Consider the following 26,688-nt stretch of genomic DNA (forward strand, 5'->3'; position numbering starts at 1 on the left):
GCTAAAACTGCACAGACTCGTGCCAGGATTCTTGTTCTCCCTGTGCTAGAAAAGCAAAAGAAGAAAAGAAAGAAACTACTGACTAAATGGCTAAATGCAAGAATGTAGACAGAAAACATGCAGAAACGGGAATTAGGACATTGTAACCGGCCTTTGCATTCATTTTAATTTGAAGTTTTTACACATTTGAATCACATGACAAAAAATAATGTTAACCAGAGTATCCCTCACTGATTTTAAAACAAAAAAAAGTTTTTTGAATACACTTTTGATGCTAATGATCACATAAGGAAACCCTGAGAAGGAGCAGTAAAACATCTTCTATATCAACATTTAAAGTCCAGAAGAACAGAATCCTTTGATGGTTTGTCCTGCAGAGACCAATTTTAAAAACTATAAAACACACATTCCATTTGAGGGAAACCTTAAAACCTTAAAAAATTTGGACACAGGCTCACTACTGTTGTTTATTTATCTATTTATTTTTTAAATGGCAAATATGTCACCCACTTTTCAGAGTAAAAACCTATTATGAACATTTTACTATTTCTGAATCCACTGTGACCTGATGATGAAAAATTGAACGATTCATTAATAAAAGGAATTTGAATAAATGTTTTCAAATTACAAATTGCTTGAACACAAATGCATTGTGGTCTATAGACAGCAATTTAATGAGCACGGTGTCACTACCAGGTCTGTAACCGCCACCCGATCGGTCCCCACATGTGCAAATTTTACACCACTTCCTCGTCTCCAACACTGTGACAATTTGAATTAGACTCCGTAATCCTTACATTTTGTGAAACTTTTAATTGATTTGAAAAAATTCATAAAGATTTTGCTCCAGGTGGCATTTCTTGACAGTTTTATCTACTTTACAATTGTCCAAGCCATTTAACAATGGGTAGCGACACACACTATTGACTGTATGGACCAAGTGAGCGTGACGTCACCATAAAAAATGACCCCAACAAAAGACATCAATTCAGTTGCCATTTTTCATGATACATGTTGATAATGTTGGAACCAGAAATCGTCAGTAAGCAGTCATTAGTCCGAGTCTATATTTCTTTGGCAATCCCTCTTGCCAATCAGGAGCGAGCTTGTTGGAAGACCCCACCCCTACCACTTGAAACCGGATGGTTCTGGAGCTTGGGAGAATCTGTCAATCAAATGCCTCGAGAATTCTGTGAAATTTCCAGAGCACTGGATATTGGAGTTGTAGATTCAGACAACCCAACAAAATGGACACAGACCTAGTTGATCTACCACCTGACACTGTATAACCTGTGGAGAAATTCCTGCAGTGATTTCATGTCAGGATGAGGCCCCTGTAGGTGTGACCCTTCCCTGAACCCTTGTGCTATCTTAGATGACCCCACCCTTACATTGACATGTTCTCCCTACCATGACAAAGGTGGATAAAGGTGGAGAGATTTCATGTAATCCATGGACACCAGTGAAAATCACAAATCATTGAAGAAAAAAGGTTCAGCGCCTAGGATAGCACAAAGGTTACGACAAATTGCAAACAAGACTCTTCCCAACATAATGAGCAAAAACAGTCACGAAAAACCTACAATATGTTGCAAAAATGTCCATCTCTGCAGAGCATTAGGACACCGCCACTGTCAGCAAGCTGTTGGCTCTCTCCCAGTCCTGGTGAATCACAGCGAATGTGCCATCAGTGCTCCGTATCACACGCTGTACAGGTCAGCTGATGACTAAAGTGCAGAAGCGGGCGTGGTGCATTACTCCATGTGATTCAACAGATTCTCACGTTGTGAGGGAAAGCTGTGAAATGTGAGAGCAATGGAGGGTTTCACGCTGGCTGCTAACGCCGCCATGACCCTGTTTGACAGAGCCGACGCTCAGCTTCCATTTACTGAAGGGGGATCTCGGTTACAGAGAGGGAAGCTCTGCAACTGTCCTTTATTATTGGTTTTACTTTAAATGTCAGAACATCGTTTTATCAGAACTTCCCTTTTAGAGCTTTCTCAGCAGCAAAGTAAAGGCCAGTCTGAAGATATTTGCTAAAACTATTATGGTGCTTTTAAAGTCAATTGGAAACCTAAATGTTGATTTTTTTTCCCCCCGTAAAAATAAGATTTATCAATCACCCGTGTTCATTTTTCTGCTTTTAGAAGGAACACGTGTGTGGGTTTGCTTATTGATAAAAATATTTAATTAGCAACTAGTTAGGCATTTGTTCATCTGGCGCTCAAAAGCTCAATCAAAGCTGCAAATGAATTTTCAAACGTGTTTTTTTGTTTATGTCAAAGGCTTAAAACATTAAATCAAGTGATTTTCTTCCCAACAGGAGCTTAGCTTTGGTTTTAAAGTGACGTAAAACAAACATTTCCGGTTTTTTTGTGAGTCAAAAAGGGTGCAGCGGACACACGAACGCATCGTTTGTGACCACAGAGGAGCTTCACACAGACTCACAGCCGGAGACGGAGACTGAGTTATCACTTTTGAATCTCATATCCTCTTTTATTGTTCAAACATGTCAGAGCTGGGATCTACAGAACACAGTACAAAGAACACACCCACACGGCCCGGCACACACATGAGCACACGGGAGTAAAAAAAACACAAGAGGTGAGAGTGTGTTCACACACACTAAGTGCCCGACGGAGGCGTGACTGACTCAGAGAGGTGCGCCTCCTGCAAACACAAACACACTGATGAACAGACAACAGGTCTTTCTGTGCTTTAAAGGGGATTTGTTGATTTTGTGTGTTCCTGTGTTTTTGACCTTTCGGCTTTCATCCATGGATGTCAAAAACCCATTCCACTCCATCATACATTTTCTTCATTTTACATTTAACTCAAGAATTTAACCCTTCAGCCACAGCTTCATTTTATTTGGAAAGACTTTGGCAAATCCTTTTCACCTTTGCACTTAAAACAACCCAGAAATAAAAGATTTCTACTCTTTTTTTTTTTTTGGACTGCTTTGTTGTTAAAAGACAATTTTGTGCTTTTTAAGGTTTGAAAAATACAAACTAAGTAGTTATAGTCTCCTTTAAAAAACATAAAATCTTCATTTAAAGTATATTTTTCTAACAGGGATTATTTTCCTAATCTTTTTTTTACTTTAACAGCAAAAAAAATTTCTAAACTAAACAAACATTCAACTTGATCAAAATGCTGTTTTGCTGGCCTCAAGTCCATCCAATCATTGCTTTTAGTTTTCCATTGATGGGTAACAATCTGGATGTTACAATTTCAAAATAAAGGTTAAATTGAAAAACAACCAAATAACAGAACTTCTAAGATCGGGCTAAAAACTCTAGACAGCACTGACTCCCATGTGTCACACATGTTGAACACTCATGTAATAAATATTAAGCCTGTGGTTTTCACACATAATCATATGCAAAAAAAAAAAAGAAGGAGATCCACGCACAAGCAGACAGGAAGTGAAGGTTGGACAGTTTTCTTTGAGGTTTTGGCACTGTTGATGTCAAGACGTGTTCTTGGCCACTTAAGAGTGTAGTGAATTCTTTCCTGGCATCGCCGCCGCCGTCTCTCATCGTCTTTTGTTGTGTTAGCGTTTTCAGTGGTTTTAGATCACGACGGCCGTCCGTGGATCCAAGCAAAAAGGTCCACTTTGGATCAACAGACCACTTTGTCCAAGTTTCCTCCCAAATGGATCTGCTTTATTCAAAACCTTTTACTAGCTTGTAACCTCTGCTGCTGTTTGGGAGCGCCGGCGGAAGTCTTAGGTTTAAAAGAAAACGCTGAAAAAAAAAAGGAATCCATGTTGTGTAGTGAACAAACCAACCATCAAGGCTCAACCAAAGTGCAAGAAACAGGTTTCACTGGTTATCGACTGTAGCCATATACTTTAGATTTTCCACTGGAATCGGCAGGATCGATGGGGTCCTTTATTAGATCTTCTATATAACTACCCAAACTGTGTATAAAAGATAAACATCTTGTTCTAAAAGGGCAGTTTGTGCGTGGCAGGTCACAGTGAAGTGAACGTGTCATTGGGGCCGCTTCCTCTTTGATGTTTGACAGCAGAATCAGTCAAACTGGATCAACTCGCTGACCAGTTGGAACGGTCGACTGGCTTTGATTTGAAGCTGTAATATAAAGTAGTATAGCTAGCTCAGCTGGGAGCAGGTCCAGCATGTCTAGATGGGTGGATGACCGGTAGGCTGGTTTAGGCGTCACGCCTTCAACGTAAGGAATTTCTCTCCTGGTCATCGAGCCCGAGTTGAGGTTTTCAGGGCTGCTTGCTTAATCACGACGCGCCAGATGATGTCACTTCCTGTTGTCTGTGGAATTTGCTATAGTGTCCGTCTTGGCAGAGGTTTCCTCTGTACTTCCTGGGGGCTTCGTCGCAGTTGCGTTGGGACCGCCCCCATTTTGAAGTGTTTCCTGCTTGTACTGTTGCAAAGCACGATTGATGGCGTCCTCCACCAATCGTTTGCTCACTTTCAGAAGCTCCGCCTCATCGGGTTCAGACCGGCGACGCCCACCTGAGGCAAAAAAGTAAAAAAAACATAAATTTAATTTGAAATATTTAGGGACTTTTACATCTGTTTCCACAGCAACAAAGCTAAAATGATCAACCATTTAGCCCAAAAAAATTAACTGATAATTTAAGCCTTAAAAAAAACATTTGCTTACATTCTCTCTCAACCCCAACCTAATTTACCGGTGCAACAGAAATAGCGAGCAATACTGATGCAATATTTTCGTCTACTCCTGATTCACAATGATTTCAATAAAGAAATAAGCAATTTTAAACTTACATTTTTTAAATTTATGTCCTCCACCCTCAAAAAAATGCTTCAAGAACACGTTAAAAACACCAAAAACACAAGTTAAAAGATTTTGGGTCGATGGAATAGGACTCCCTGAAACATTTTCTAGAAAACCTTGTATGATAGTAGACAGATTTGAGACAAACAGCTCTATCTAATGCTTATGATAAGTTGGACTCACTTCATAAGTGTTATATGCAGATATGCAAAACAATACAAAACCTTCATAAACTGTAAACGTCTAAATGGTTGAAAATGAAGTAAAGTTGGTTAAATCAGGTGAATTTTGTAAAAAAATGTTGAAGAACCAGAGATCTGTTCTGTTGCATCAGAAAAACGGAAAACAGTCGAGTAAAGGCTTGAAAAAGTACATGAACTGATTACTTGACAAGTACAAGAGATCGCTTCAGTACATAAGGTTCAGTTTGTTGAGTCTTAAATGACACCATAAATTACGGCTCAGTTTACTTTTCAAGATGAGGAAGATCACCGTTAATCCGGCAATAACATACGGAGATGCAGGCCGTCACCGCAGACTGACAGCAGAAAGATAAGACTGTGGGTGCCTGAAAATGTGACAGCTCTAGAAAATAACGGCTGAAATAAGCAGCTGTCTCTCGCAGCGCCTCGGCGGATATTGATTTTAATCAACCCCCCGCAGTGATGAGAAACGGAATCTGTTTACCCGGCGTAGCTTTTAACGCGCTGCGTGTGCGGCAGGCAAAGGACAGACGTTTAGATGCCGACAGAAAAAAGGGAAAAGGAAGGTAAAGTAGTGCAAGGAAAGAAGACTGCCAGGTAGGCAGGGAGTCAATAATTCATGCAGAAACACAGAAATGGTTGGCAGTCTGGCTGTAAGGTGGAAAGCCAGCGGTATGCCATTTAAAAACAAACAAACAAAAAAAAAGACTGTTAGAAAATCACTCAGCTTGTCTGAGTCACACAGATGACTGCAGGTGCTCAAAAACACACCATTGAGACCACATCATTTGATTAGCGAGGCAGAGCAGAAAATCCCTGAGGTAATCCTCAACACCACAAAATCCTGGGGAAAGGTGAGACAACAGGGGAGGATGACAAGGTTCCCAACCAAATCCTCGGGATGATGTGGAGCCTCTTCATTGTTGTTTGTCTACCATACATGTTCAGCCTCATCTGTGAGGTCAGTGGATTACATAAAGAAACAAACCATGAATAAAATCACTGCAATGATGCAACACGCACTGTGATGTAAAGCGGTTTTTCCTCCCAGGTTTATAAATGTATTCAAGTTCAATTAAATTGTTTTTCTGCTTTTCTGTACTTTCCAACAACTGCAGCTACTTATTTATGCATTTAAATGCACTTATTACATTAAAAATGACATTAAAGGAAATGCAGAACAACCCAAACTATAGGCTTTAGAAAAATACAAGGACAATAAAACAAAAATAAAAAAGCTAACTTTACTTTGAGAGCACAAAATGAAAAAAGCTCACTCTGAGGCTGATCTAAGCCGCTTTTAAGCCAAACTCTCCATTTTAAAATAAAATCCCTAAAACAAATAGAAAAAAGTACATTTTAAACAAATAAAAAGAAGAATGGTTGATTTTAGGGATCAACAGAAGAGAATGCAACTTTTCTGATTTATCAGCTATTGTGAGGGAAACGGGGGTAAAGGTCAAATAATTCTCTAAATCAGCCTTTTTTTAATCCCCACATCTATCCTTTTGACACATTTTACATATTTCCACACTCTAGAGAAATATGATTAAGAATCGCTCACTATGGAGAAATCCACATCACTTTTCCTATTGATACTGTTCTTTAAATGTCAGGCTATGAATTCGTTCTAATTTAAATTTCAAGGATGCCCTGCGGTGCTTTTGAAATAACTAAAGTTAACTAGAAACTGTGAAAAATCCTCAAAATACAGCCACGCAAGTAGATGAAGAGGAAATAAGATAAAAACCAGAACAAACTAGGACACCTCTAAATAATGAACACTGTTGTGTGTTGGTCCAGCAGGTGCCTTGGTGTGTTGGGGTTTTGTCAACACACCAAGCAGCATGTTCTGTTGACTCAAGCGCAGCGCAGCTGTGGATTCCACTCGTTTACGCTGAAGTTTCAGCTCCCCGAACGCAACCCGAGATTCATCAGAGCAGGCGGCGTCTGCGCAAACCCCTCACTCCTCCAGGTCCCTTCAAAACACGCTCACTTCGGGTCCACTTTGACAAACACTTGTGACGATCACTAGTGTTGGTGCATTTATTTCCCCCTCACAGCTGTCTAGTTTTTACCCAAATCTCGTTTTTTTCTCATAACATCCAGACTCGTTTAAAGCAAATCTGCTGCTTCTGCCACTAATGGCTCCCATTTTAAATCCACGAGCTCCACTCATCACTGCTGATTTGGACGTTGTTCTGATTGACCAGCAGCAAGCGACATGACGGTTAAACACAACATTTTCCTTTCTTTTTGTAAATCTACGCCACATCGGTGCCCTTTCAAGAGGGAGAACCCAAATGGGAGCAGACCTTTAGTTTCCTTCCCTGCTGCTAGGCAGCATAAATAAATCTGTTTAGCAGAGGCGTCCACAATCATGACTGCACTACTTCAAGTTCCATGTACATGAAGAGCTTTTGTGATTCCACCTTTAGGCTTTAGAGACGAAGGCAGAAAGGTTCATGGATGTGGTCTGAGGAAAAAAGTAAGTGAACAAAGTTTTTTTGCCTGAAGAAAAACTGGGAGAGGCTGATTAAAGAGGCAGAAACCAGGCTGTGGCGTTAGCAGACAGGCTGTTTAATCACTTCCTGCCCGGCGGCTGGGACACAGACACAAGCTGGCTCCACTCGGACCATTCCAGTTAGCTGAATTTCAGACGATCGCACTGAGAAATGTAATTATATATTAATGTGTATTTAGAGATCTCCAATTTTGGTAAATCAGCGGTTTTATTCAGATTTAGAAACCAGATCATGATTGGAAGGAAGTGATTATTTAAATTATGATTATCACAATCCTCTAAAGTCTGATTGAGGACACGTCCGGAGGAAACGTACTTGAGCGTGTGGTATGGAGTGGACTCTGAGTCAAATCTGGAACACAAGCAAAGACATCAAACATTAAGACATTTATGCACACAACGCAAAAATGGCAACATTTATTACTGCAACACTGTCGGTTTTGAAAAATCAAAGCTGTATAAAGTGAACCTTTCTGAAAGTAACGACACAGGGAAGCTTCTCATCGTTCTCTGCACTCAAAACGTCAGCAGAACCTCCGCATGACGACGTTTAAACGAGTGCAAACGGTTTCAGAATTCCTCTGTTGACTCATTAAAGCCAGGCTGTCATGCAGAAACCATAAAGCCGTGTTTTTACAGCTAAGCTTTTACTTATCTTCACATACGCGCTCATAAAACACAATCGATCACTTGACGATGAAGTCAACAATCGCCGTCCCATCCAGCTGTGGGAGGGCAAACGGAAAATGATTAAAAGCCTCAATTTCTGATGTGTTCACACAGAAAAACCCAGAATAAAAGTTGTGTTTGAAAGCATTTAATATTATAATGTGAAAATTCATAGTTGGGGACATAAGAAATATTAATTTAGATGCGATTTAGTGGCTTCATCAATATAGAAAGACAAACATTTGCTCTCCTGTTTCTTCTCTTTTGAACAGTGACAAGAAATTGGCTGCAATTTTCTTTTCCCCGGCGACAATCCAGCTCAAAGGTCGACTGTCTCTATCTGTGATTGGGTTGTCCGTTTGTGAGGAGCTCCTTTTATCTAGCCATTCATTCTTCCGCTGACAAAAAGAAAGGTCTTTATTGAGGCAGTAAAGCCGACCTCCGGACCCGTTTCACATGTGCTAAAGCGCGGCAGATAAGCCTTCGCTGCAGCAGAAGCCGTTCCAAAGTAACAAGGAGGACGGAGAGCTCGCACACCCAGATAACCGCTCACGTGTCCGACAGAACGCGCCGTGCTTTTTCCTAATGCTCCATCGCCCGCCTCCCGGTCCTTCCGTCCCTGTCACTCTCCCTCCTCCGTCTATGACATCTCTTTTTCTAAACATTTGTCCCCCTCTTCATTTGACCTTTTTCTTGCGTTGTCATGGGGACAGAGACAAAAACCAGACGGTACTCCGAACACTAAAAAGTGACTTCAGTCTGGTTTTGACAGCCTTTCTTGTCCTGTCACGCTAACTTTCTTGACTCTGCGTAAGTCGAGTGGCGACATATATTTCAATGGAGCCGAGCCGTTACAGTGGGGTTTGACAGCATGTTATTGTCTAATGAGACCATGTTTACAGACAGAAAGGAGCCCAGACTCTTGTGCTGTCTCCTCCTCATGGACTCTGGAGCCTGGAAAGGTTTGATGATGAGTCCATCATGAGCAGATTAGATTCTCTTTGTCCTCTTCTGGTAAATATTCCTCAACTGTTAACAGCCTTTAGGTCAGGGGTGTCAGAATCCAGGCCTTGAGGGGCCGTGTCTTACGTGTTTTCCAACCATTGAAGCTCCTTATTGGCTTAACACACCTGATCCAGGTCATCAAAAGCAGATAAAGTAGGGTTTCTGAAAATCTAGCAGGAGGTCAGCCCTCAAGGCCTGGTTTTGGGCACCCCTGCAAGTTTAGATGCTGCTTCTTCTGACGCTTTCATACTATCATTACTCAGATTTTCCTGCATATAGTCAACAGGTTTGCCGGTTTGCTAACAGATGACACTACCCCTGGTAGCAAATGGTGACCACACGCAGCAACAGAAGGACCCGTCATGTCCCATTAGGACCACATTACATTTACTGGCCTGCATCAGCCCATCTGATAACGGTTTCATCCTGTCCTATTATTTTCAATGTGACTCATTTCTTTTCACTCTAATTCAGCTGATTTCCTGAAAGCTCCGGCAGAAGACTGATGCAGCTCATGAGGAGGAAAGGGAGCCGATGAGGGAGGGAGTGGCGCAGCACTAGCCAGGATCATCAAGTATGGAGGTTTAAATGAGAGTGAAAACGACAAGGCAGCTTGAGGACAAAAGGAAGGGGAAAAAAAATTAATGACCGGAGAAAATAATCTGGAAAGGAGAGGAAAGGAGAAAGACAGACGCTGACGGAAAGACTGGGAACATTAATAAGGTTTCCTGAGGAACTGCCAAAGATCTGTCCAGGCCCACGATCCTGCCAGGAGTCTTAACGCCTCGTTCCAGCGGCTCACATCCTACTGACAGACGGTCTAGTAAGCATAAACTCTTCATACATTGACATGATAAAACACAAACCCAATTTTTTTTTTTTTCACTGTATTAATCCCACAAAGGGAAATTCTTTCTCCGCATTTGACCCATCCGGTAGGCGGTCTTGCCTTAGGACCCTCACTTGGTGATGTTCATTGCTTGCCATTGATATGGTAATTGCCCCCAGTACCACTGCTCATTCCCCTACGGGAATCGAACCCTGGTTTCCTGCATGGTAGCTTCCCATCTTACCAACCGAGCTACCCAGCCGCTTAACTTCGGACCTTAAGCTGCCAAAAAAGTTCAAATTAATTTACTTAATTATGTATTTGGCCACTGACATGAAGTCAAATCTATAAACTTCCTTTCTAGCCTTTAATAGCAAAATTTAATTCTGAGCCAACACTGAGATGTTAAATGATCCGGTACCAAAAAAAATATATAAAAAAACTAGAGAAGGTATTTGATGCTTTTAGCAAAATCTTTTTACTTAAAGTACTTTACTTTAAAAATGTTCAAACAGTGCAGGGGGACGGCTTTAGAGCCAGAACAAAAGCCTCTTTAAGTTTGGAGCCTTCAGGAACCAGTCCTTTCATTTCTGATATTCCACATTCTAAATCATTCACTTGCCAACAAAATTGTTTCAAAGGAAAGATGAAAAAAGGAGAATAAGAAGCATTAACATGATTTATGAACAAAAAAAGGAGAATAAAAGACCCACTCCAATTAAAATGTTTTTTTGGTGTATATCACATGTTTTTTGTCTGATTTTGTCTTTATTCCAATTTTTGTAAATCCGGAGCAGATGAGAAAGTGTTGTATGAAAAAAAAAGTGTAATTTTCATGCAGAAAATATGCTAAGCAAGCCACAATCTCCCTACGCTGCTCTATTCTAATGAATCCACTTGCAGTAGGAGGCTAGTATCTGGCTCAAAACTGTACGGCTGGGTAGCTCCAACATCGCTCGCCCTTTTTGTTACCCCAGTAATGTTAGGTTGGGGTTGTGAGGGGCTGTAAGCTAGCAGCAGAGGGTGTAAACAGAGAGCTCTCAGCAATGGGCAGGAGGGGGGAGGTTGCTCCATACCGATAACCCTGCCCACAACTCAGAGGCGTGTTTCAACCAAAGGACTAGGGAATGATTTTACACTAGATTAAAAGGTGATGGAAGTGGTCCTTTAACTGAAATAAAGACCAAGAAAGAAACAAAATAGCTTTATTTAATAAAAGATTAGGAAAACCTAACAGAGAATCTGAAAACATTTGGCCCATAATGAAAGCTGACATTTAAGCCGTGCAGCTGGTGTATCACCTGTGGACTCTGCGTGTCTGAAGATGAAAATAAGCACCACAGTCTCTCTGATGAGAACTGACAAGGAGGTGAAAAAAAAGACTTTGTTTTCTTTATAGAGCCAAGTGACAACATAAAAAGGGGGGGGGGGGAAGACACGCTGTGATGAAACGGGTTTGGAAAATGATGCAACAGCAACTGAATCTGCAGAACATCACTTGGATTGTTCTTCCGAGTTTGGCTCCAGTGGAAAAAGGAAATGTACAAATACTGCGCAGGTGAGATCAAAGCAACACGGGGAATCGGTGTCGTCTTTCATCCTCTTTGACAGTAAACTCTGTTAGTTACTAAAGCAAAGCTAAAAACTCAAAAAAAAGAAGTCCCCTCTTGCAGATGTGATCCCGTCTCACTGCACCTTCAAACCCTCGTGCACAGCAAAAACACTGCAGCCATGATTCCTCTGAGGCGAGCCTGGAGAGCATGCTGTAATTTAAACTGCTGGTACGACCTCCAAGTCAGGACCTTGCATATGGGAAAAGCATTAAGAGCTTGGAGATGGATTCTCCTGCTCACTGACCCGGGCCACTTCACTGTCACTTACGTAAAAACCGTCCAGATTTGTAGAGCGCGCTAACGTAAACATTTGGGTTCGTGGTAAAAGACAGCCTCCACAAGCAGAAGGGAAAAAAAACAAGAGAAACCCGGCTTGGAGGAGAGAGGGGCAGAAAAATGGCAGAATTGGAGGGTGTTGAGCTCCCCCTCCTCCTTATTCCTTAACTATTTGGTGTGTGTCTCCTCACTGTTTCTCACATCCACATCTCAAAATATCTGATTGCTGATGGCAGTGTAGAACCAAGCCTGAGGAGCAGACGCGGGAGCAAGTCAAGGTCGTGTGCGAGCTGTGGCTGTGCAGCTGATGCAGGTGAGGGGTTACCGCGGAGACGATCCACATTTCCAGCGCCTTCATTTGCATGTTTCATGCAGGCTGTACCACTCAGCTGATAAATTACAATAAGACTTCTGTTGGCTTCCATTTCTGGGGGAGACTTTCAGAAAGTGTGCAGCTTTGGCCCATATTTTTATAGGGTCATGCCACATTATTGACTTATTGAACTGTCCCGGTGCCCGTCGCATTCAGCGGGGGCAGAGGCTATAGTCTGTCGGATACGGGGCAAGCACGCACGCGTCCTGCTGTCCTCACATCACAGACGGGGGAGCGTCGAACCCGCCGTGCATGGTCACAGTCCTCCTCGGCCTTTGTTTCTACGCCGCCGTTACTCTTTAAGCCCGTCGCCTCCCTTTTTCCCACCCTCATTAGTCTTCAAATCCCTGCTTCAGCCTCTCCCTTTCTCCCTCCATCCATGCCGGCTCAGAATTAGGGCACAGTGGCTCGCCTGTTTATAGCAATGCAGCTGCAAGCGGGGAAAGACAGAGGAGCAGAGAGGGGACAGGACAGCAGGGAGGAAGTGACAGAGACGGAAGCAGGAAAATATATAAAGGATATTTTTCCTCTATGCTGCCACAGAAAATTTCAAAACCTTCACCTTTTAAATGCTTTAAAGGGACTATTCTTTTATTTTCAGTGAGACAAGTTGCAAAAAGAGACGCTTTCATATTAGATTTCTTACAAATCCATTTATTTCTACCTGCACTAGAATGAAAACTTTATGTTACTCCTCAGGACAAACTCAGGAGCTGCACAAACCAAAGCTACACAAGCGGAGCCAAAAGCAGCATGTGCTTTCAGTTTCTGGAATTAACATTCCTCGCTAATGGACGAAAAGCTACAACTTGATGCAGATGAATCAGAGATCATGCATTCCCAGGGGAGCTTGGAGGATGCCACACCAAAGTGAAACCTGGGCATTTGAGTAAAACGTCCAAAAACCGCACTTCACCCGCTACAGAATGACAAAAACAAAACAGAAAGCTGCACCACTAATGATCCCTGAGAACACATTAGACTGTCACAAACAAAAGCTCCAATCATTATTGCTGTCAATCCAGAGGAAAGTATTCATTTCTATTTAAACTATGAGGTTTTTTACCGTGAATAAAAAAACAAATACTCAGGTTTTGGCCTTATAAATATGGAGACATTTGGCCAATCTGTCAGTGTTTGACCTTCGCCAGATTGGATACTTGAGCTCTGCAACCTTTATTGATCGCAAGAGGGGACACTTAAATGCAGAGCAGAAAGTTGGCGAGCCACTCCCTTTCTTCAGCTCTCCATTGACCGTTTCTCTCCAAAGACTGCTATAGCATCACAGAGAAACCCTGAAGAGTGTTTCAGACATATTTATTTGGGAACATCTGTGGGTTTTTTTTACACAGTGCTAAAAAGTTGCAGACACTCAAAACATAGAACCAATGTTTTCTGGAGAAAAGCAGCCGACAAATTGACTTTAACATAAGAGATTCTGCTAAAAAGGTTTGATGAATGCAGTGCTGATGAGGAACCTTGTTGTACAGATTTATGAGACAGAACGGAGTCAATAACCAGAGCTGTCATGGTCAGACGCCCCCCCGGCGACAACACTGGGGTGCTGAAAGATGGCCATCATTCTTTTGTGTTTTACTTTACACGACCAAACTGCACACGAGTGGAGTGAAGTGGCGTGGTCATTGTCCCTCACGAGCCCCATCTGCAGGTCTCGCATGTTGCTGTGCGCTCCCGCTGAGACACAATGGGAGCAACACACCGTGTGCACCATATTTCTACGCATGCAGCCTCCCTCTGCAGAAGCCCAACTGGCTTCACCGACAACACACGCCCACATATGAAGGCAGGAGCAGACACTTACTGATTTTCTCCTCTGCTTGGGAGAAAGGGAAGCAGCACAGCTGACCCATGGTGCCTCCTTCCCTCTCCTCCTGTCCCCCCTCTCTCCCTGCTGTCACCCCTCTTCTTCCTCAGCCACTTGCTCTCAGACAGACAGCCAACGTTGAGTCCTCCTGCCTCCTCGTCCCCCTTTTTTCCCCCTTTTCCAGTCTTGCCAGCTGCAGCAGCCACTTGTCTCCCCCCCCCAGTTCGAAGGGCAGGCGAAGATGGAAGCAACCCCCTCCACGTTACCTTCGAGCAACCCACAGCGAGGCAGCAGATGCTGGGAAAAAGAATGAACGGGAGGCTCCTCGCTCCTGCTCTACTTTGCACCGACACAGGGAGGAGGGGCTGCATGCATCAGAAAGAGGGAGGAGAGAGGAAGAGTGGAAGAGGAAGGACGCAAAAAAAGGGGGGGGATCTAGAGAGCGTGTGTAGGAGACACACACAAAAAAAGAGTATTTTTGTGTTTTTGAAGTGGGGAAAACGGAGGAGCGTATGAGTAAGAGGGAAAAGTCAATGTGCGTTCAACGGGACGGAGGAGGCAGCAACAACAAAAAAAGATCCTCAAAAGGGTGAAGAAAGGAAAAACAAGTGTTTATAAGGGGACACTACTCTGTTTGTGTGGAGGGGGAGGGGACAAAAGCCCCGCCCCCTCTCATAACAGTAGCATGAATTGGGTTTCGGGACAGCTGATCCCTCAGCTATCTCCAGATTGTGCTAGTTTAATGTAAACTATTTTTTTTATTAGGAATTTTAAAAAAAGAAAAAATTATATGAAAGACCCACACCGAAGAAAGTTGTGTTTGTTGTGTTTTTAACATTTTTCTTATGATGAAGGACATATATAAAGATAATTTAGCTTAAAATCTCCATTCTGATGCATCCACTTGTAGACAAATAGATCCATGTACGTCTTTGTTTTCCTGGTTTAAGCTGGCATCTGGCTCAGAACTGTACGGCGGGATAGCCCCATTGTAGCCCCATTATTGCCCCAGGATAGCCCCACAACTCAGAGGTGAATTTCTAATGGACTCCTGCAGCTCTGCAGAAACTATATCCTAGAAATCAATCCATCTCCTTCATGTCACGTCTCATGTATAAAATGCCTTTGAATTACTCAATTCTTTTTTTGTTAAAACTCTTTAGAAAAATCCTTTTAAATAACAAAAAAAATAATCAAAAATCCATAGGTGTTTTTAAAACAAGTACAAATAAGTACTATGTATAAGTAATACATATCAATGTGAGCATGCACACACAACATTTAAACTCAAATATCCCAAACAGTTTTTGCCTCTCTAAGTGACACAAAAAGATATAATTTTTACAAACACAGGAAGTTGGGTGCTACCAACTAGATGTGGTGAAAACCCACACAGATGGAGAGGATTCCAATCGACACCTGTCTGGGACAATTTCACACCTGACAGCATCTCTGACCTTAAGCGGATCCAGCTTGTTTGCTGTCTGTCGGACTGATAACTGTTCGCTGATATAACTCTATGTATTTGATTTGTTTTTGTTTGTTTTCTTGTAAGGTCCATCTTTTTTTTTTTAAAGAAAATATAAAGCCAACAGGGTTCAGTGATGCCATTGCCTGTATCGGTTTGTTACCAGGTACAGTGATTTATTGGTTTTTGAAAAGATAAAAATGTTTTTTGTTCAAAGTTAAGCTACTTTGGCTGTTCCTTTAAGTACACCTTTAGGGCCAGAATTTAGCCTAAGATTTCTTTCTTTTAGTTTTCGTCATTTTTTCTATCTGTACAAAGAAATTTTAAAAAACAAACAAGAATATCATCCAGGTTTACACCTGTAACAGGGACATTGTATTGAATTGAAGTCTGGGAACTTAAGTTTAAGTCGTTGACCTCAAACTGTACAGGTTTTCCTTTAAATGTATGTTTTTCTTACTCCAATTGGGACTTTTATAACCGTTCCATCCGAGAAGTGCAGTCAGGAGCTCGGGACGTCTGAAAGTTTAATTACACAACTCTTAAGAGCTCCTGCCTTAAGGGAATGTTCACATTATGCCGGACAAACAGCCAAATCATTGGGCATGAAGTCAGCAGGGTGTTGGCACACTTTCAGTCGGTGTTAGATTTCTGTGAAGGTAGGAACTGACAAAAAATGATTTAAAGCTGGGTTAAGTTTACATGACACCACATTTTAAAACTGCTCTGTTATTCTATACACTTCATCAACTAATAAATAGAATTTCCCCACTGTTTAGAAAACAAAAGAAAGGAAGAATGGATCGGCTTTTGCAATTCAAAATCGAATTCACATAAACGTCTTTCTTACATACAAAACAAGACATTTAGGTTTATTCTGTTTTGAATCTTAATGTGACACATTAAGATTCAAAACAAAGTATTAAACATAAATTTTGTGACTTTTTTTTTTATCTTTCAGGGTTTAAAAAAATGAAAAAATGAAAAAAATGGCATCTCATCTTCCTGACAACGTTGCCAGGTCTGAAGGATTTAAGCTCCTAAAACCACGTCTTTGTCACTTTAATGGCATTTTTGTGCCATTCCACTTCTCTTTTTTTAAGTAGCAGGAATAAAACAGGCCAATGTGTCACTTGTTTACTGTTGCGTCAATATAAGTTAACAATCAGGTGATTCAGTCGAGTCCTGCAGGTGTGACTCACTCCCTGAACGACCATCGATAACCGTTTCCTGGCGTTTGCTTTTAATTCTCCATTACTCTGGTTTGGGCTCCATTTAATTTGACGACAAAAAGTCAGCAAGTACGGTTGGGTAATAGCAAAGCCCATAAGTTACGATGTAATTTATGCCCATAAAGACTTCCTCAGTAAAGTGATAACAATGCACTCCAATGTAATTACCTCCAGCAGAACCAGAGTGCAGGTTCACGTCAACTGAAAGCTTCAATCTGACAAATAAAATATCAAACGTTTGAGTAAATATCCATTTGTGAACATGAAATGATGTCAACGGCAAACACAAATCAATATTGACTCAACAAATCTACAGTTTGAAAGGTTTTTCTTTGAAGATGCATGAAATTAATCATTTTTAGTCAAATTCCCTTCAGCAGATTTGGTCACATGACCTCTTTAGATCTTTAATAAAGGATTACATGGAAGGAAAATGATTCAACTGTGCTGGTGGAGGAGACGGGAGATCTGCCTTCAGCTCACAGCTGCTCCTTCACCCACAATCCCTTGCTTCCTCACACTCACAGCTGCGAAGATTTGCTAAAATGTTGCCATCGCCAAAGCCTGATCACTGTTGAGAGTTGTTTACGCCACACTTGCATGTGTTTACTCACGTTCCTTTCAATGTTCGGCTAAATCACAAAAAAAAGCTAAACAGCAGGAGGAATTTCTCTGCTGCCTGTTATTTTAGCTTAAACACTCGAATGGGAGGTGTCTAAAACACATATTACAGATCACAACAAATAAAAAAGAAAAAAAAGTAAATTTTAGAAATCAAAAAATAAAATAAAATAGAGAATGAAACAAAGTATTATGGGACGTCACTGATTTGATGATTGACCTTTTTGTTGGATTTAGTTTTGATTTCTAAAATGTAATTGCCGTTTTTTTTTCCATATTATTTTAATTGTTGGTGTATTCTTGAATACATTTTTGCACTTCAGGAGACGTTGCAACACTGCTGGACTTTGCTGTGCTCCACACTCACATGCAGAGCCTCAGCACTTCCTCAGCCACAAGGCCGGTTCTGCACACTAAGCCAGTAAGACATCTGCAGTCAGCAGGCGCTTCATTATTAACCCGGAGATCAATATGAACCATGAACACATATGATAAAAGCCTGCGATGACCTTTTCCTCAAGCAGAGCCCTTACAGCATCAACATGGCAGGAATCTAGAGTTTGGACTCAAGTGATATTTTTGTAACCTCACACGGCTACGAAGGAAATTCCTCTCTGCTTAACTGTTCGTTTTCATGCCTCAGGCTAAAAGCAGTTCATAGAAAATAGTCTTAAGTCTTAAGCTAAATATAATACATTTAACTGCCGTTTTATAAAAGTACAGTTTTATTGTGGTTTTGGAAATAGATGCAGCTTTTTAGAAGTTTGAACTAAAGTAGCCATTTGTTGCAGCTAATAAAAGGAAAGGCTGCACTTTGACGAGATTTTTTACAGTAAAATAAAATAAATTTGTAGAGAAACAGGTAAATATATATTTATATTTTTTTTAAATGTATTTGTACTAGCAGTATTTTTTTCTGACTGATTAAATTTCCAAATACAGTATATAGTTAAAGTTAAACTCTGATCTTTTAATGATATTTTTGCCATTTTTAGCCAAAACCAGCAAACCTGTGTCATTTTCTAAGACATAGTTTCTGCAGAGCGGCAGGAGTTTGTTTAAAATTCCCCTCTAAATTGTGGGTGGGACTGTTGGTGCAAAGCAACCCCGCCCACCCTTCCCATCACCCGTAACTGAGGTCTTTTGTTTCCACTCTCTCGTTTTTTTAGAACATGGGTTCTGCAGAGTGACAATCGCTTACAGCCCCTCACAACCTCAATCTAACATTACCGGTGCATCAAAAACGACGATTTGAGTGGAGAAATACTCAGGGAAGCAATTTTAAGCTGGATTTTCTTTCTATATTTCCCCCATCATCAGAAAAATGCCACAAGAACATGGTAAAAACAACAAAACACCACTTTTTATCACAGTGGGTCTTAAGATTTTTACACTTCAACACACACTAACAAGTGTTTCTCCACAGACTGGTGAGCAAACACACCACTTCGCTACTTGCTGGCTTGAGTTTAACAGAAACGGCGTTTTCATTTGTTCAAAAACCCTTCAAAGCTTCTCTAACTCACGCTGCATTATGCTTTGCTTCAGTGGATCAATAAGAAATGCGGTTATCATTTTTTTCACTGAAGTTTAGTCTGAAAATGTAGACTTTGTGCATGAAGTGGGGAAAATATTTGTAATTTCTCAACTATCAACACACATTGATAAATGTGTAAAATCCGTCAAAAAACGGTGATTTTTCAACACCAATTCCCGTTTTTCAATCAAAAGCCTCTTTAATCACACCAGCTTTCTTTGCTCCCAAATCAAACTTGTGCTTGTCTGTTTAATGTCACCAGTCCTGCTTAATTTTCTCTCCCTGTCTGCGCCGTCTGACCTCCTCATCCTCAGTGTCTGCTTTATTCTCCTCTATCCACTCTCATCTATCATTCTTTTTCAGTCTTCTACCTTGGCCTGACCTTCTCACCCTCTCAGGATTTTTCCAGTCTGTCACAGCTGCGTTGTCTTTGCATTTCTTAGCTCGGTCAGTCTGCACTTTTGCTTTATTTAATGGATTTAACAAAGAAAAAAAAAGGAAACGCGACAAAAACAAATGTCGTAAATCTGAATCATTTGGCCATAAATGTTTGAAGCAGATTTTCACTTTGTTAGGGATTTTCAAAACTGATTCATCTGTTAGAGGATAAGAGTAAACTCTGTTCTTCTCTGACAAGAAGAAGAAAAAACATGAAAAAACATATTATGCTTCTGCTGGCAGTGCTTCCTCACAGAGAATCCCAATGAGTTGCAAAACCAAACCATGTCATGGGAATTTCTTCTGGTAACATTTTTGAAGATTCTAACAATCCTCCTTTATGTCGTCGTCTGATTTAGCTCACATGTCTTGTAAAAAAAACAACAAACAAAGACAAAAAGCATGTTTTTTTCTCCCAAAGGGGAATGTCAAACAGACGTTGTTTGCGTTTCCAAACTGTGTGTATCAGTGCAGATCCTATGACATTTTTATCTATTCAATAATTTCTCTTTAAATCATTTTTTTCCAACCATTTTTTTCAATCATTTATGGAACGTTTTGTTTGATCTATCAGCTTATAAGAGCTGTGATGAGCAGAAGCTGGAGTTTAACTTAACACCAGTTTTTTTTGTTTTTTTGGGGAAAAACCTACAACCACTGATCCGTCAGGGTTCAAAGCAGATAACAGATGATTTAGGATAAACTCTGCACAGCTGACCCTGAATAACACAGATTAAATACTTGCTGTCCAGTGACAAGCAGGAGGTCAATCAGTCATCTGTAAATCAAAAAGCCACGCCCCATTTTTGAGGTCAAATATAAAATTAAATACTTTTTTTTCAAAAATCTAATCTAATCACAGTTGCCATTGATTAACATTGGAATGAATAGACCAGGGTTCACCAACCTTTTTGAGACCGAGGGCTATTTCATGGGCACCAAGTGGTATGAAGGGCGCCACTAAAAACCTCCTAGCCCCCCCCCCCAAAAAAAAACAACACAATTTGAGGACTTCCTTTTGTGCCCTATTTTTATTTGCTCATTTTACACACAAAAACATGCATGAATTTTCTAGACTCGTATTACAGGGGGGGTCAAACTCAGTTGCAGAGGGAGCCTAATTTTAAAACAGACTTTAGGTTGCAGCCGAACAAGATAAATATTTATTGAACACACTAAAGCTAAACTTTTAAACCTTTGTAACTTTAACTTAATTTTAACTTTTTAAACATAAATGTAAATAAAAACAGACAGGAATATTAATCCTCACATTAATGGATTACTCAACCACCTCAACCTATTCTCAAAATCTTTACATTACATGAATCATAAGAATGTCCAGAAATTGTGTAATTTATTTGATCTATTTAAACTTTTGTAATAGACCCTTACTTTTAGTGATTATTTTTTAAGTTATATTTGTTTACATATTTGGGTTTTCTTTGTCTACCTTTATCTCAGAATTGATATTGTTGTCATTGACAGACATGCCGTGGTTGTTTGTTGAATATTTGCTTCAATAAAAAAAAAAAAAAGATTTTTTTGGGTGCATTCCCTGCGGGCGCCACAAGGGGTGCTCGCGGGCGCACTGGCGCCCGCGGGCACAGGGTTGGTGAACCCTGGAATAGACTGCCTTTGTGCCTCTAGTGGTCTCTTGAGGAACTGCACCCGGGTAAAGCTTAAGTTTCATGTGTTCCACAAGCCAGAAAGCTGCCATATATATCTCTGCATTTACACACATAGAATACTTTTAAAAATATTGAGAATCAAGAGGCAGCTTTCATCATCCATCTTTGTGCTAACACCACCCTCTAGTGGCGTCTTCTTCAATGTCAGAGCCCCCCCCCTTTAAAAAATATCTCTTATAAAATTTAATAAAAAAAGTTTGTAAAAATTAAAATATATATACATAGTAAACGTTGGAAAGGATGTAAAGCCTCTAGTGGTTTCTCTGTGAACTGCACCCATGTAAACCTTAGATTTCAACTCATCCAGAAGCCAAAAAGCTGCCATATACATTTCTGCCATCACACACATTTAGACTTAAGGAAAAATAAAACAAATACATTATTTTAAAAATTAAGAAATGTTCAAATAAGTAGTTACCATTCACCTTCTGTTATAGAAACAACCTAAAAGAAATTTGTTTGTTTGAGCAGACAGCACCCTCTAGTGGCTCCTTTTGCAATATTCGAGCCCCACATACACACCTAGCTCAATGAAGTGTGTGTCAGTGTTGACTAACCCAGTTGTAGTGACGTTTCCGTGTGGTAATATCCATCTTGTTGCTTCTTTTTTAACATAGAACACAGGTCCACCCGCTCCACCGTCAGGCTTCCAAAGAATCTGAAAGAAGTAAACAGGCACAGATTAGAAAAACACACAAATACAAATAGTGCACAATTATGACGACAAAAAGAAAAATACATTTAGTTTAAAATTCATTTCTAAATGACAAATAAAGAGCATACTTGTTTGTATATTCTGCATACAGAGATGGATCAACGCGCTTCACACCCTGTCAAAAGACAAATGAACATTCGGTTGACACACTTCCTCTTGAAACACAATATAATGTACATAGACAGCAGAAAAAAAAAGTGACAAAGTAGGCGCCAGGAAGGATGAGGCAGGACAAACTGTCTGAGGGGAAGAAAATAGATGCTCTGTGGAATCCTGGTTTGACCTCATCACCTTTCTGTTCTTCATCTTTTGTTTTTAAACTCTTCCAGGCTTTTTTTTTATCCTTCACACTTGATCCTAAATTATTTAGTTATGGTTTTTTCTTACTAGATCAGATTATCAAAAAAGCTTTTCTATGAGAAACTAATAGGAACTCCCTCAAAATAAAAAGGTAAAAAATAACTAATACTCAAAAAATTGAAAATTAAGAAATATCTGACAGTAAATTATATAAAAGCATATTCCTTACCAAAAGTATTTTTTTCTCACTTACAAACCCACTGGTAAAAACCATGAAACAAACGTGGCTGCTGCATGCATGTGTGCAGACCTGAGAGCGTAGTTTGGATGCCCTGGACAGTTTCATGATGGTGAGGTGGGGTTCAAAGTCCCGGCAGTCTCCCTGCAGAAGACCCTGCTCCTCGAAGCGGCTCCTCAACAACTCTGCAGCAGTTTGATGAAGACGCATCACATCAAAACATAAAAAATGCTAAATAATGATTATTTTATTTGCATTTTAGAATTCCGATTAAAAACAGTGACATCCTGCCATGCAGATGTGAGAATTATAGCTATCGACTCTCAACTAACTCTCCAACTGCACTTCCATATGCAGTTTTACCAAAAAAAATGAAAAATCAAAAAAGAAAACCCCCACAATAATGCACAAAGACTGAGACCCCAGCTGATGACGTTTACCGGGAAGCTAAAAGGGTATTTTTAGACGAGGAAATCTGCAGGGAGGGAAAGCTTTGTATTTAATCAATAACATGAGTGGAAAGAGCCGACAAGATGATAAGAAGGTCTGTCTTCCTACTTCACCCTTCCTGTGTTTGGCATTATGCTATTCAACCAGTACTTTTCATCTTAAAAACAAAAGAAGATAAGAAAATTAAACAAGCTAATACATTTTATGTATATAAATACTGTGAAATAATGGTAGCTAGCATTTTTTAGGACTTTTCTGTCATTTCTTCCCCCCAACTAAAAGGATTTTGCAGCAACGTCAAATATATGAGCAATTTGTAGGATAAGAGTGTTTTTGATTATTTTTAATTTACACTACAAAATCTTGTTGCTTAAACTTCAATTCAACATTTAAACCAAAACAAAAAACAGGCAACCTAATTGACAGTAGCAGTATAAAAATACAGCATATGGCTGAAAAGTTGCACAGTCAACCTCTGTTTTACAGGTAGGCATTGTAAAAATGGAAAATATTTGATGTAATTCAAATAGAATTGACATTAATTACATAAAGATTTTAAATCTTTGACTCATTTTCAGAAAAGTATATATTTTAACTACAGCAGGACTTAATGCAAAACAGAAGCAATGAAGAAATCACCATTTAAATGAAATTACATTACATTTACACATTCAGTACAGACTCTTGAGTGAGATGATTAGCCTCAAATATTAACAAAATGTTCTAATCTTCAATATAATTCTTACAGCTTTCATTAATAAATAAATACTTAACTTAGTTTGAACCAACACTTACCAAGGTATCCTCCTGGAATGCAAAGTCCAAAATCATTCACACCACAATCCACACTTGTTTCCAAATGTTTCCAAAAAACAAAAAAACAAAAACATAGATTCATGTGTGGAGGAGCTGCTTACCTGCCAGCCGGTCCAGCGTGCGTCTGTGCTGCCCATCAGCCAGTCCCACAAACACCACATCCTTCCGGAAATGTCTGATCCCCGAGAAGGGCAGCACCAGATCCCGCCCACCCAGGAGCTCAGCCACCGCCGGCTCAGCCTGACCCAGCACTGCCGCGGCTCTGGAGAGAATATCCACGCAGAAATACGCATAACACACAAATATCAAACCACATTTAATCCTCTCACACCCTCCTTTCCACATTACATAATGAGAGAATCTCAGGATTAGAGGGCAGAAATCTTCTTCTTCATCCAGATTACATAGGAGTATCATCACTGCTTATGTTTTCTACAGCCCACTTAAACCAGCTTATATTTGACATGTTTTATTTTTTATTTTCAAGCAGCCATTGTAGGAATCTTACATTCATTTGTTGTTTTACCACAATAAATGAAAAACAGCAGTTAGATTAAATTGGCACAAAAAATGCGTTCTGACAATAAACCTAAGGGAAAAAAATTATTAAAACCAACGTTTGAAGCGTTTAACTCACAGGTCTACTTGCTCCTGATTGGCCAGATGAGTGACCAGTAGTGTGATGTGAAGAGTCGGGACAGGGATCATGGCTTTGGCGAGTCGGGGCTCCTGCTGAAGCATGCTTTCCTGGACCTCAGTAACAGCTGAGGTTATCTGTCAGCACACAAACATCAATTTCCGACTCATTTTGATCACTCCTTAACCCATTCGCACCTGAATTTATTTCTAATTATATAAAAATATAATCTTCCATGTTCTTTCTGGTGATGTTAAATTTTAGAAGCAGTCGTGGATTTGTAGGCAAGTTCTAAATGAGCAACAGACGACTTAAAGGGGTTAATAAAGGAGGATGTACATGTCAGATAAATTAAATAATAAACTCATGTCCTCTAAAACCGGTTGTTTTTGGGTTGTTTTTAATAAGGCATTGGTGCAGCTTTTACCTGAGTATTAGTGATGGGGATGGAAAGGAAGTAGTTGGGTCGCTTGCTTTCTTCTCTTTTCTTCTTTTTACCGTCTCCGTCCTCCTCGCTGTCCACTCGGTCGCCCCTTTTTCTCTTTCTCTTTTTCTCTGCTGCCTCTGGGATAGGGACTCCACGGGAAAAAAGACAAAGATGCTAAAACCCCACTACCAATAGGTTATATTTAAATAGTAAAAGTGTACATACAGCCCAGTTCTTTCCATGTGGTGGGGCTGGTAAGTGCAAATGGAAGTTCTGACATCAAGTCAGCAGAAATATTAGAGGCCTTGAACTTTTTTCTAAATAGATTCTTCTTTTCCCTCCTCTTTTGACTCTTTGAGGGTTTCTTGCTTGATGCTGGAGGACCTTTAAAGAGCAAACAAAGACATCAGGTGGTAGAAAAGTATTTAAAGTCCCACTTCAATCATCTTTTGATCTATTTTCAAAGCGTTACCAGAGGTCTTTTAATTATGATCATGCCACTTTTAGCCTAAATCAAACAACCTGTGTGATTTTGGAGGACATAGTTTCTGCAGAGCAGCATTGGTTTACAGCCACTCACACCACCAACCTAACATTAGTGGTGCAACAAAAATGGCAAGCGACATTGGAGCTATCCAGCCAAACAGTTTATATCCAGATTCCAGCTCAGACGAGGAAAATAGAGACGTACATGGATCTATTTGTCTGTATGTGGATGCATCAGAATGGAGCTTGTGGCCCGTCGGAGTAGTATGTGTCAAAAACCTACAAGGTTTTTCTAACAGCATTTTTGTATCTGCTCCAGATTCACAATGATTAGAATAAAGAAAAACTTTAAAAAGCTATTTTAATCTTACTTTCTTTATACAGTATATGTCCTACATCAGAAAAATTCTGCAAGAACATGTTAAAAACACCCGAAATGCCATTTTCATCATAGTGGTTTTTTTTCCAAACTACCATTAAAAGTACAATGTAGGCACAAAAAATTGAAGTATTAAAATGCAAGATTGCTTAAAAACATCTCTTTGAAGCCTTTATCTTACCTATAGGCGATGCTGCTGACTGAAAAAAGAAAAGATTTTAGGATGACATAGTCTATAATCTACTTACCTGACAATTTGGAGACTTCATTGACAGCCATGCTCACTGTTTCCACCTGATCTGTGGTCATTTTGTGCTCCAGAGGCGCTCCAGGCTCAGGTCCATCCCGACTTTCTCCTCCATCTTCCTCATCTTCATCTAACCCTACTTCTATGGTTTCTCTTCCATAGATGGTGGCTGGCTTCATGTTGTGCAGGTAAAGACCAGTCTGTGCTCGAACCTTTAACAGAGAATGTAGATAGTTGGGTTACTAAAATACCATTTCATTCTGAAAAAGGAAACTGATTAAAAGGATAAAAAAAAAAAAAATAATCAGGCTGAACTTCGGATTACCTGATGTCGGAACGAGTGTACAGGAGGTTTTAAAGCTGTGACGTTTCCGCAGCAATACGTATACACAGAAAACTGCTTCTTATAATTATATGACAACTCTTTGAATGCATTTAGTAAATCGAGAGTTTTTGAGAACTGCAACGTGAGGTTAAATAAAACACGACCAGAGAACATGACACATTGACAACAGAGGTAACAAACATCTAGATCTACCTCAGAACAACAGAGCCAGAGTAAAGGTAATGTATACGTTTTACGAAAAGCAACATTAAAAAAATAATAATAAAGCTTGCAACTGTTGAATGAGTTAATGTGGAAGAAAGAGAATATCTGCTAACAAACTTACTGGATCATCATGTAAGTTACCTAGCTAACTGTGATGCTAACTTCTTGTACATCTGAACACAGACTGCCAATTAGCCAATAAAACTAAATAAATATTTTTAACATGCCTGTTAATGTGTGGGTGGCCTTTTGTCTACCCTGTAGGAACCATGCCGCCAAAAAACTGCACAATTCGATCAAATAGACGTTCAGTTTTAGCACATGCAGATGGAGGGCTACTAACCGGATGCGACCGTTTGT

At 40.1% G+C, this 26,688-nt stretch overlaps 1 protein-coding gene across 1 annotated transcript; it reads right to left on the reverse strand.

Moving 5' to 3' along the window:
- Positions 1 to 2,468: 2,468 nt before the first annotated feature.
- On the reverse strand, positions 2,469 to 26,688 carry akap7 (A kinase (PRKA) anchor protein 7). The gene is made up of 12 exons (XM_078942885.1): positions 26,556 to 26,688; positions 26,104 to 26,138; positions 25,780 to 25,990; positions 24,892 to 25,050; positions 24,667 to 24,815; positions 24,240 to 24,376; positions 23,704 to 23,864; positions 22,409 to 22,521; positions 21,867 to 21,913; positions 21,641 to 21,741; positions 7,826 to 7,861; positions 2,469 to 4,496 (listed from the first exon to the last, which is right to left on the reverse strand). Exons 3-12 carry the CDS (start codon positions 25,955 to 25,957, stop codon positions 4,279 to 4,281), a joined length of 1,299 nt encoding a protein of 432 aa, XP_078799011.1. The 5' UTR covers positions 25,958 to 25,990; positions 26,104 to 26,138; positions 26,556 to 26,688; the 3' UTR covers positions 2,469 to 4,278.

The sequence above is a fragment of the Oryzias latipes genome, chromosome 24 (genome assembly GCF_053564925.1).
Source record: "Oryzias latipes strain Hd-rR chromosome 24, Olatipes_Hd-rR_3.1".
In the NCBI taxonomy this organism is placed as follows: domain Eukaryota; kingdom Metazoa; phylum Chordata; class Actinopteri; order Beloniformes; family Adrianichthyidae; genus Oryzias; species Oryzias latipes.

Coding starts and splice junctions, on each gene's coding strand:
- akap7 (XM_078942885.1), bottom strand. CDS start 25,957: ATGAAGCCAGCCACCATCTATGGAAGAGAAACCATAGAAGTAGGGTTA. Junction 21,914..22,408: donor CATCCAAACTACGCTCTCAG/GTCTGCACACAT, acceptor GTCTTTTGACAG/GGTGTGAAGCGCGTTGATCC. Junction 7,862..21,640: donor GGAAACGTCACTACAACTGG/GTTAGTCAACAC, acceptor CTTGTGTTCCAG/ATTTGACTCAGAGTCCACTC.